The 12,009-nt window shown below is 47.9% G+C and overlaps 1 protein-coding gene across 1 annotated transcript in view; it reads right to left on the bottom strand.

Moving 5' to 3' along the window:
* Window positions 1–12,009, bottom strand: part of SENP6 (SUMO specific peptidase 6) — a 97,169-nt gene that overhangs the window by 41,832 nt on the left and 43,328 nt on the right. Inside the window, exons 6-8 of the mRNA XM_054162539.1 lie at window positions 9,323–9,343; window positions 3,126–3,196; window positions 726–868 (exon numbers count right to left, since the gene is read on the bottom strand). Coding sequence (XP_054018514.1) covers window positions 726–868; window positions 3,126–3,196; window positions 9,323–9,343 — 235 coding nt within the window. The remainder of the gene's footprint in view (window positions 1–725; window positions 869–3,125; window positions 3,197–9,322; window positions 9,344–12,009) is intronic.

Here is a 12,009-nt window from a genome sequence, read left to right as displayed (position 1 = left end):
CAGGAACAGTGTGGCCAGCAAGAGCAGGGAACTCATTCTGCCCTGGACTTAGCACTGGTTAGGCCACACCTGGAGTCCTGTGCCCAGTTCTGGGCCCCTCAGTTGAGAAAGGATGTTGAGCTGCTGGAATGAGTCCAGAGAAGGGCAACAAAGCTGGGGAGGGGTCTGGAGCACAGCCCTGTGAGGAGAGGCTGAGGGAGCTGGGGTTGCTTAGCCTGGAGAAGAGGAGGCTCAGGGGTGACCTCATTGCCCTCTACAACTACCTGAAAGGTGGTTGCAGCCAGGAAGGGGTTGGTCTCTTCTCCCAGGCACCCAGCACCAGAACAAGAGGACACAGTCTCAAGCTGTGCCAGGGGAGGTTTAGGCTGGAGGTGAGGAGAAAGTTCTTCACTGAGCGAGTCGTTCGCCATTGGAATGTGCTGCCCAGGGAGGTGGTGGAGTCACCAACCCTGGAGGTGTTCAAGAGGGGATTGGATGTGGCACTTGGTGCCATGGTCTAGTCATGAGGTCTGTGGAGACAGGATGGACTCGATCCTCGAGGTCTCTTCCAACCTTGGTGACACTGTGATACTGTGAGTGTTTCTTGGTAGCAGAAGTCAGTCAGACTGATAGGAATTGCAGTGTCAATATTTAGAACAAGAACCTATTTCACAACTGAGTATCTGTTTGTAAGGCATGCATCAGCTTTCACCCAGCACTTGGCAAGGTTTGACAAGCTCACCCACCTTGAGCTGCGGCGTTAAGCATTTCTTGGGAGCGGCAGGCAGGTCAGACTGATAGGAGTTGCAGTGCCGCTTCTGCTGCACCTTCCTCTTGATCTCAGATTCCGATTCGGATTCTGACTCTTCTGTGTTATCCATTATGCTGTCTAGGAGGGACAAAACAATGCAAACATGTCAACAGGAAATGTCTACTCATATGCTGTTAGAATGGTGATTGAGTTACTTCTTCTCAGACAGGAGCCTGAGCCAAGCATAAGCAGCTTTTTGAACAGCCGACTAACTACACTGCTTCAAGGGTGTCATGATTTGTGCTATGAGTAACAATAAAATGGCCAGTTGAAAAGTTGATCACAGAGTCACAGAACATTAGAGGCTGGAAGGGACCTCCAGAGATCATCCAGTCCAAACCCTCTGCCAGAGCGGCATCACCCAAAGTAGACCACATAGGAATGCATACAGATAGGTCTTGAGAGTCTCCAGAGCAGGAGACTCCACAACCTCTCTGGGCAGCCTGCTCCAGGGCTCCCTCACCCTCACACCAAAGAAGTTTCTCCTCCTGTTGAGCTGAAACCTTCTCTGCTCAAGTTTGTCTCCATTGCTCCTTGGCTTCTTGCTGTGCAGCACCCACAAGAGCTTGGCCCCCTCCCCTTGACCCCCAGCCCTCAGCTCTTGAGAGACATTGATCAGATCCCTCTCAGCCTTCTCCTCTGCAGGCTAAACAGCCCCAGGGCTCTCAGTCTCTCTTCACAGGGGAGATGCTTGAGATCCCTAAGCATCCTCCTGGCTCTCCCTTGGACTCCCTCCAGCAGCTCTCTGTCTCTCTTCAACTGGGGAGCCCCAAACTGGACCCAGGATTGCAGCTGTGCTCTTAGCAGGGCAGAATAGAGTAGAAGGAGAGAACCTCCCCAGCCCTGCTGGCCACACTTCTCTTGCTGCTGCCCCCCAGGCTCCCCTTGGCTCTCTTGGCCACCAGGGCACATTGCTGTCCCATGCAGAACTTGCTGCCCCCCAGCACTCCAAGGTCTTTCTCCATGGAGCTGCTTTCCATCAGGGCAGGCTCTAACCTGTCCTGGTGCCTGTTATTGTTCCTCCCCAGATGCAGGACCTTGCACTTGTCCTTACTGAACTTCATGATAGGAAGTCCTTCAGCACTGGGTGAAAGGTTAGAGTGGGTGATCTTCAAGGTCTCTTCCAACCAGATAGATTCTGTGAGATATCAATACTACTTTTTTTACCAATACTACTTGAGTGTCTCTTGGGGACAAGCTTTTGCTCAGTACTTTTGGAGGAGATTTTGGACTTGAGAATCTGAACTAACTTCACTACAACTAGAATGCAGCATTCACTAGTTCAACAAGTCAAAGTCCAAGGGCCTGGATCTGGGTTGGGTCAATCCCAGGCACAAATGGGTGCAGAGTGGGCTGAGAGTATTCCTGAAGACAAAGACTTTGGGGTGCTGCTTGATGAGAAGCTCCCCATGAGCCAAGCATGCTCATGCAGCCCAGAAGACAAACTGTATCCTGGGCTGCATCAAGAGGAGTGTGGCCAGCAGGGCAAGAGAAGTGATCCTGCCCCTTTACTCTGCTCTGGTGAGACCCCCAGCATCCAGTTGAAGTCCCTATCGTAAGGACAGAGAACTGTTGGAGTGAGTCCAGCAGAAGGCCACAAAGATGACCCAAGGGCTGGAGCAGCTCTGCTATGAGGATAAGCTGAGACAGTTGGGGCTGTTTAGCCTGGAGAAGGATCTGGGAAGACCTTATAGCTGCATTTCAGTATCAGCAGGGGCCACACAGGAAGGCTGGGGAGGGGCTGTTCAGAAGGGCCTGTGGGGACAGGATGAGGGGGAATGGTTTGAAAGTGGAGCAGGGTAGATTTAGGATGGACATAAGGAAGAAGATTTTTACAATGAGAATGGTAAGGTATTGGGACAGGCTGCCCAGGGATGTGGTTGATGCCTTGTCCCTGGACACACTTGAGGTCAGACTCAGTGTGGCCCTGGGCAGCCTGATCTCGATGGTATCCCTGCTGACTGCAGGGAGGGGTGGACAAGATGACCTTTGAGAGCCCCTTTCAACCCAAAGCAATCTGTGACCCTCCAGAGATCTGTTCCCTCTCCAACAGCTCCTGGATTGTAAACTGCCTCAGTTTCAGCTCTTTTCAAATTAACTGCCTCCTATTTTAAGGTTGATTGTAACATGACCGAGCAGTAACCTGTCCAAGAGGGCAGGAATCCTCCCTCCACACAAATATTTGTCTAAATCTAGAATAATGTAGTTCCAGAATATAAATAGATCACCTAAAGGTTAGACAAAGTGTAGGAACACACCCACCCAAGGCAAGTATTTAAAAACCCCACAAAAATGACTCTCCTTACAAGAAGGCAGAGCACTGAACAGAACTTACCCACTCCATGAGACCGTGGCAACCTAATGTGGTCTGCTTCTACTTTCTGCAGTTGAGGGGGATATTCTTTTCTGGAAAATGAAGTAGATAGACAGTTGCTCTTTGGGCAGACAGCATTGTCACTTAGCCACAGACAGACACGAACTGAAATGCATCTGAAAGCTACAAAGAACTAACTTCTGTTATGTGCTATTTAAAAAACAAAGCAAAACAAACTCACCCAAATGCTAGGAACAGCTACAGTAAAGGGCTTGGAAGTGTTTCTGATCTGAATCCCCTTAGACAGTAATCAAGAGCTCAGGAGCCTCTCACTTTCAGAACCAAGGCTGAAGCTTGCATCTCCTCCTCATTTAGGAATCATAGCATGGTCTGGGTTGGAAGGGACCTCCAAAGCTCATCCAGTCCAACCCCCTCTGCACTCAGCAGGGACATCCCCAACTAGATCTGCCTAGAGCCCTGTCCAGCCTCACCTTGAATATCTCCAGAGATGGGGCCTCAACCACCTCCCTGGGTAACCTGTTCCTGTGTTCCACCACCCTCATAGTAAAGAGCCTGTTCCTAATATCCAATCTCAATCTGCTCTGCTCTAGTTTCAAGCCTTTGCCCCTCATCCTGTCCCTGCAGGCCTTTACAAAGTCTCTCTCCAATCTTCCTGTAGCCCCCTTCAGGTCCTGGCAGGCTGCTATCAGGTCTCACCAGAGCCTTCTCTTCCCCAGACTGAACACCCCCAGCTCCCTCAGCCTGTCCTCATAGCAGAGGTGCTCCAACCCCCTGCTCATTTTTGTGGCCCTCCCCTGGACCTGCTCCATCATGAAGTACAAGACAGACACTTCTAAAATTAAAACCCAGGCACAGCTCTTATTTTAGTATTAAAGCAGATTCCACAACTTAAAGAACAGGAAGAGAAGATGTAGAACACAGCAAAGAGGTCTGACATCAAAAACTGTAGTGGTCAAAAAAAAAAATAGAGAAGAGCCCCACAGGAGAAAACACAGATCCTGTCTGCTTGGTTTGAAAATACAGCCACTTAAAAATATACTGTGATAATAACTAGGAGATAATCACTCTTTTGCTGGCATGATTTGTGTAATATATATATATATATCTCAGCTATTTTTGTGCCAATTAATGCAATATAAAGCACTGTGCTCAGACATTTTTGAGGCTTCTGAAAGATATGTTCAGTGTCAAATTGTGCTGCTCCCTCAAGCTGGCAGCACCTCAGTTACTGTTTGTGGCAGTTGTCTCTCCCAGCTCTTACCCTGCTCTGCAGCTGCACACCGCTGCTCCTGCAGGAGGCCTCGCCAACAGCTTCAGCAGGAGCTGGGTTTGTTGGCTAGTTAAGGCGGTGCCCCGGGCTGCAAGCGGCCACACACATCCCACACTGCTGCCTCTGATTGCAAGGACATTAATCAACAGCAAGGGGTGGAAGAAAGCAGCTGCAGGCAGTAGCACATCAAACCAAGAGCTCCATTCTGAGGACCCACCTGACAAAAGGCTGGCTGTGGCTGAAGCAGGCTTCAGCACTCGGCACAGGTGTTGCTTTCTCTCAGCACAACCTTTCATCATGCACCCACTAATAAAACCTTAGAGTTTTCTGCACTTCTGAGTAGGATTTCTCAAGGGTTTCCCACATGCTATCATTAACTCACACCTCTGCAGCAAGCCCAAGCTACAAGGCCCTTTGGGATACTTCTTCCCCAAATGCAAACACGTTTTAGTGCGTGGAGGGGCTGCGGGGTGGAGGAAAACTCGGGCAGAAAGGAGGACTGAGAAACAAGTCACAGCCCTTGCCATGGGTGCCCACAAGCACACCACAGAGAACAAAGCTCTTTATCACAGTGTATTTCTTCTCTCACAAGATTTCTCTCCACGTGCTTACAAAGAACTAGCAATAACCAAACCTAAACAGCTCAACTTAGGCCTCCCCAAGACAGTTTAGCTTGGTTACCAATTCAAGACCAGCTCTGAAGTTAGAAACAGAAGGGAGGACAATTCTGAGCACTACTTAATTGCAGATTTCACCTGAGAAAAAATAATGACTGCTTTCTGGCAGACAGTGACAGCCCTCCCACAACAGGGCCACAACTTGCAGAGCCTCCTACTGATTTCCTTTCCTAAAAAGCCCTCCCCAAAAAGGCAGAACTGACTCCCACCAGCTTTTTACAGGTGACAGAGGGAAGGCTGCCCCCTCAGCACAACGTCTGGGGCCATCTGAACAGCTACAGAGACACTGGTATCTTCTCCAGCAAAGTACTTAGAGCACTGAGCACTTTCATTGCATGAGTGCAGAAAGAGAATGGAAACTGCAGTGTTGGTTTGGATTTGTTTTCCTAATTGAACAGGACCCCTACCTTAAAAAGGACTACTGGGGGAAAAAAGGATCTTGTAAGAGATTTAAAAGCATAAGGCACTTCAAGTGCCTTCCTGCTGTTAAACCTTAACTTCAAGCAACAGTCTCCCACCTCCTGAAGGGAGGTTGTAGCCAGGTGAGGGTTGGTCTCTTCTCCCAGGCAACCAGCACCAGAACACGAGGACACAGTCTCAAGCTGTGCCAGGGGAGGTTTAGGCTGGAGGTGAGGAAGAAATTCTTCCCAGCAAGAGAGATTGGCCCTTGGGATGTGCTGCCCAGGGAGGTGGTGGAGTCAGCATCACTTGAGGTGTTTAAGAAGAGCCTGGATGAGGCACTTGGTGCCATGGTTGAGTTGATCAGATGGAGCTGGGTGATAGGTTGGACTGGATGATCTCTGAGGTCTTTTCCAACCTGGTTAATTCTATTCTACTCTGTTCTAAGGAGTGAGAGATCAAGCACATAAACAGATCAAGATGAAAGACCGTCTACATAACATATTGTGTCTAACAGAATAAACCCTGAAGAAATACAATGTTGATTGCTGTTTACAACCCTAGTAAATATTAAAATCATGAGGTTTTTTTTCTCTACTAGGCTTCCCAAAAATGTTTATGTGTTTTAGATGTTGCTTGAAGAACAAGGCTCCACACTCAGAGATTAAATCTTTTTAGACATCTCATTTCTCTCCTTTGTTGGAAGGGGTCTTGAGACCCTTTAAGAATGAGCCAGGCAGACCAGTATTTAGAATCATGGAATTGTTAGGGTTGGAAGGGACCTCAAGGATCAGCCAGTTCCAAGCCTGCCTGCCATGGGCAGGGACACCTCACACCACAGCAGGTTGCTCACAGCCACCTCCAGCCTGGCTGCAAACACCTCCAGGCAGGAGGCTTCCACCACCTCCCTGGGCAGCCTGTGCCAGGCTCTCGCCACCCTCCTGGGGAACAACTTCTTCCTAACATCCAATCTGAATTTCCCCATTTCTAGTTTTGCTCCATTCCCCCCAGTCCTATCCCTCCCTGACACCCTCAAAAGTCCCTCCCCAGCTTTCTTGGAGCCCCCTTCAGATACTGGAAGGCCACAATGAGGTCTCCTCAAAGCCTTCTCTTCTCCAGATTGAACAGCCCCAACTCCCTCAGTCTGTGCTCACAGCAGAGCAGCTCCAGCCCTCTGCTCATCCTCGTGGCCCTTCTCTGGACACCTTCCAGCCCCTCCAGATCCTTCCTGGCACAGAGGCTCCAGAACTGGCCCCAGAGCTCCAGCTGTGGTCTCAGCAGAGTGGAGCAGAGGGGCAGAATCCCCTCCCTTGACCTGCTGGCTCTGCTTCTCTTGCTGCAGCCCAGGCTCTGCTTTGCTCTCTGGGCTGCAAGTGCTCCCTGCTGGCTCCTGTTGAGCTTCTCCTCCATCACCATTTGATAAAAGCAACCTCAAGGATTAGCACAGTGTCAAAGAGCAAAACATTCATTACATCACCAAGGACAATCAAGCTCTTCCTGCAACAGAGATGACAAAACCAGCAAGGCAGTCTGGGCTGTGGAGAGTCCTGAACTTCTGACACATCTTAAAGGCTGAGTGGCATAACATTCTTGGCTGAAGATGCTTTGCCCTGACAGAATGGTGCCACTGATTCAGTACTTCCAGCACACATTTAAGATTATTGCCATACTCCTCTGCTGATGGAACTGGATCTTAATGGCTATTCTTTAGGCTGGTACAGAGACATCTGGGCACCCTCCAGCCAAGGAAAAATTGTCACATTAGAATTTCTTTAAAGGGAAAGAAAGAGGGGGGTAGATGATGGGAGGGGACACAACAGACAGAGAGAACAGACCTAGGGATGGGACAGGACAGGTACAACAATTTCTGTCTATGCCAGAAAGGAATAAACCTAAAGAAACATCTAGCCTTGGGAACTGTCTTAGATCAGAACTTTCTGACCCAGGATCTGGGATGAACCATATCAAAAATACCAGGCATGGGGAAGGCTGCACCAGCTCTGAATTTGGCTGAGGAGCTGTGTCAAAAGCACAGCCTGGCTCTTTGAGAGGCTGCCTCAGTCACCATCTCTTCGCTCTGCCTCTGCTTACACTATTTGGAGGCAGCACCACAAGGCAGGCTGCTGCTTCCAACACCATTACACAAAACCAGAGGAAAGCATGGCAAGACAAGAAGCACTAAGCTGCTGAGGGGGGGTTTATCCTCAGTGTATCTGATAGGAAAAGCTGAGAAAAGGCAAAGGCTGAGGGAAACAAGCAGCAGCACAGGGAGCTGGGCTTTTAATATGCAGGTCAGCAGCCCCATTTGGCCCATCAAAGTCAGGAGTTGCAGCTGCACTTACCAGGATGTTAATGATTAAAACTAAATTAAGCAGCTCCTACCCAAATCATCTTTCCCTGCTAGGACAGCAACAAAAAGCAGGGAAGGAGAAAAGAACATAGCCACTAATACCAGATTAAGAAGCAGCAGGTGTCCCCATGGCAAAATTAACATCACCAGCATGCAACTCAGCCCTGCTCTTGTATCAGCTCCAGTGCCAGATTAAAAACACTCACAGCTGAATGGTTAACTAATAACATAAATGCAGCACACAGGAAAACAGGGGAGAAATGCATGAACTCAAAGGCCAAGCAGCAAGAGGATGACCAAATCCCTTCTTAGAGGGCAAAGCCTTACTGGTGAGTAGCTGATGAATACTTTCAGGAGTAATATAGGGAGTAAAACCAGCAAGGACTGATTTTCACCCTACTGATTTTGAAATATAACTAGGAAATCCAGTGCTGGATGAAAAACACTCAGAGCTGAATGGTTAACTAATAACATAAATGCAGCACAAATAACAGGGGAGAAATGCATGAACTCAAAGGCCAAGCAGTGAGAGGATGACCAAATCCCTTCTTAGAGGGTGAAAACTTACTGGTGAGTAGCTGATGGATACTTTCAGGAGTAATATAGGGAGTAAAACCAGCAAGGACTGATTTCCACCCTACTGACTTTGAAATAGATGTGGGAAATCCTGAGCTCAGGAAGAACAGACCTACACTAGATTTTGCTGTTCTTTATATCATTGTTGGTTAAACAACAGTAAAAAAACCCCCATACAAACAACCTAATATGGCAGCAAGTGTACAGTGCCAAAACCCATCTACATAGACAAAACCTCAAGAAACCTTTTTACTACCAACAGAACATTGCCATTAAGTGAAAAATGAAGCTCTGTGTGTTCAGAAAACCAACTGTATGCAACTCCAGATTGCTAATAAAATATTAACAGCGGTAAACCAGATGCAAAATGAGTGAGAAATGAGCCTGAAATGAGCAATGAAAAGCCAGTGCTGCCTGGTTTTGCTGCACATTTGGTGTTAATTGCTTTAGCAGACACACTTGGTGAACACAATGCATACAGCAATGCAGGAACAACCTCCAATGCAATTCGAGCCAAGCAGAGATGGCAGAGTGAAAGCTGCTGAACACCCTCCCAAGGCATGCTGCAGAACATATTTCTTCCACAAAGCTTTACCAGGAGGATTAGCAGGGAATTCTGAGAATGTAACTGCCTCTGCAATTTACCTGTTGGCACACTGGATATATAAATAGATGAATTATCAGTGGGAAGGTTCGCATTAACAGGGCATTGTTTAGAGACAGATGTAAAGCTCCTTCTCCTTTCACCAAAGGCAGTAAGTGAAGCACAAAACCAGGCCAAAAGCAACCAGCCCCCCACCCCCCCCACACACACATGAGCAGACCCAGCTGACAGGATTGAATCATTCTTTTGACACAAGTGATAAAAGAAATCATTCAGGTCACTTTCTCAGTGCTCATTGCCATGCTCATTTCATCAGCTTACCTTTCCTTTCGGTCCAGATTGCTTAAAACATGGAAAAAGAAAAGATACCATAAGATGCAAAGCCCCAAAATGTGTTGCACATCACTCAATTCCAAAGTTACTCTACAAACTGTAACTGCTCCAGTGCCTCTGGCACTCACAGGACCAGTGTTCAAGTGAGCATCATCATTTTTTCACAGCATTTCTGTAACAGTCATGACAAAGGCACAAACAAATTGTTGCTTTACAAACAGTAATGGACAGTGGTTTAAACACTCAACTGCCTTGCCCCTTGCTCAGTGATCCATCTGATCCATTCCCAGCTTGGTCACCTCACTCAATTCACTGCAATGTAGTAGTGCCTGATGTGACAGAATCCTAACAGATCAATTAAGGTCAAGCTTCATGTCCAATCCTTCTCTGCCATGCAAAAGATGATAAAATACATTTACAGGACCACCTGTTTCCAACTAGTCACAAAATATTATTGAAGGGTTTAAACTCAGGTAAAAGGAAATTCAGGAAGCAGGACTTAAAATATTTAGGAGATCACATATAATTAGCTACTGGATGGAGAAGGACAAACACAAGCAACCAACCTCCCTCCTCTTGAGCTTTTGGGTACAAAGAATCTCCAAAACTGTTTAAGAATTAGAATCATGGAATTGTTAGGGGTGGAAGGGACCTCAAGGCTCAGCCAGTTCCAACCCCCCTGCCACAGGCAGGGACACCTCACACCACAGCAGGTTGCTCACAGCCACCTCCAGCCTGGCTGCAAAAACCTCCAGGGATGAGGCTTCCACCACCTCCCTGGGCAACCTGTGCCAGGCTCTCACCACCCTCCTGGGGAACAATTTCTTCCTGATGTCCAATCCAAATCTTCCCTCCTCTAGCTTGGATCCATTCCCCATAGTCCTATCACTAACCAACACCCTAAAGAGTCCCTCCCCATCTTTCTTGGAGCCCCCTTCAGATACTGGAAGGCCACAATTAGGTCTCCTTGGAGCCTTGTCTTCTCCAGACTGAACAAGCCCAACTCTCTCGGTCTGTCCTCATAGGAGAGGTGCTCCAGCCCTCTGATCACCCTGATGGCCCTTCTCTGGCAAGGTCAAAAGTAGGAAGGTAATCCTGATAACCCTACAGGATGCAGAACCAAAATGTATTCAATTTCTGCAGTGTTCTGGGAAGAGTGTAAAAGGAATTCAAAACTCAATGTGACCACTGCAATTCAGACTGAAACCAACTGCTTTTGTGCAGGTCCCAGCGCAGTGAGGTTCAAACCATATCCTCATGGGGCCATCATCAGTATCTTTGTATCCTTTGCCCAGGCAATATGTGACTTAGAGTAAGGAGCAGAGAGTCACAATGTTAGGATGGGCACATTTTCATCTGAAAGGCATGGGAAAGCTTTCTGGGATTCCTGCTGCTGTGCACTTGTTCCATTAGATGCCTGGCTCAGGGCATCATGGAATCATTCAGGTTGGAAAAGCCCTTTAAGATGATCGAGTCCAAATGTAAACCTAACACTGCCAAGTCCACCCAACCTCCTGTTAATGCAATGCATTTCCATGAGCTTACTTTTACATCTCAGCAAGATTAAGGAATGAGAATCCTGGCTGGATCAGGAATTATCATGAGCAGTGCCCCTACAAACTGCTTCACGCAGCTCGTGCATGACATCAGTCCAGACCTGCCATACGCCTCCCAAAGCCAAGGCTTAGAGAGCAATCACCTAACAACAGAGGGTAGAAATTTGTGTCCATTAAACAGCAAAAAGCACAACATGGAGTCACCATCACTGGGGGTGTTCAGGAGGAGACTTGATAGGGTGCTTGGTGCCATGGCTTAGTTGGTTGGGTGGTGTTGGATGATAGGTTGGACTCGATCTTGAACATCTCTTCCAACCTGGTCCCATTCTATTCTATTCTACACCACCTATGCTACTCTAAGCTGCAGCTGAAAAATGTGTTGTACCAGAAGCAAAGAAATTTTCACTTCATCCTCAGATTTCACTGGGGGGAAAAAAAAAATGACTAATATTTCTCAATATATTGCTTTTAAATGCCAAATTTTACTGTCCTGGAAGCTCCTGTTTTGAATGTGAGTGAAACAGATATTCAGCCAGAATTTAAATGAAGAAGTTGGAGGAAGAAATGAGCAATGCAGTTCACATCCCAAGCTCCAAATTCAACCTGACAGAGATTATAACTGAGTTTCATAATTAGCTGGCCCCCACCCAAACAACCTGGTATCAGTATCAGAATCTGTAATGCCAGTGCCAGAGACTCAACAGAGCTAACTGAATGATGGTTTTATTTTTGGTTAGCCTTTCAATAATCCATTAGGGATTTAAGAACAGTAGGTTCTTAGCATGTTCTGAACACGAGCCAGCAGTGTGCCCAGGTGGCCAAGAGGGCCGATGGCATCCTGGCCTGCATCAGTGATAGTGTGGCCAGCAGGAGCAGGGAGGTCATTCTGCCTTGTCCTCAGCACTGCTGAGGCCACACCTGGAGTCCTGTGTCCAGTTCTGGGCTCCTCAGGTTAGGAAAGAGGTTGAGATGCTGGAAGGTGTCCAGAGAAGGGCAACAAAGCTGGGGAGGGGTCTGGAGCACAGCCCTGGGAGGAGAGGCTGAGGGAGCTGGGGTTGCTTAGCCTGCAGAAGAGGAGGCTCAGGGGAGTCCTTGCTCTCTCCAACTCCCTGAAGGGAG

Source organism: Dryobates pubescens, chromosome 6, assembly GCF_014839835.1.
Source record: "Dryobates pubescens isolate bDryPub1 chromosome 6, bDryPub1.pri, whole genome shotgun sequence".
NCBI lineage: Eukaryota > Metazoa > Chordata > Aves > Piciformes > Picidae > Dryobates > Dryobates pubescens.
Note: the sequence above shows the minus strand (reverse complement) of the source record. Positions and strands in the feature narration are given on the sequence as shown.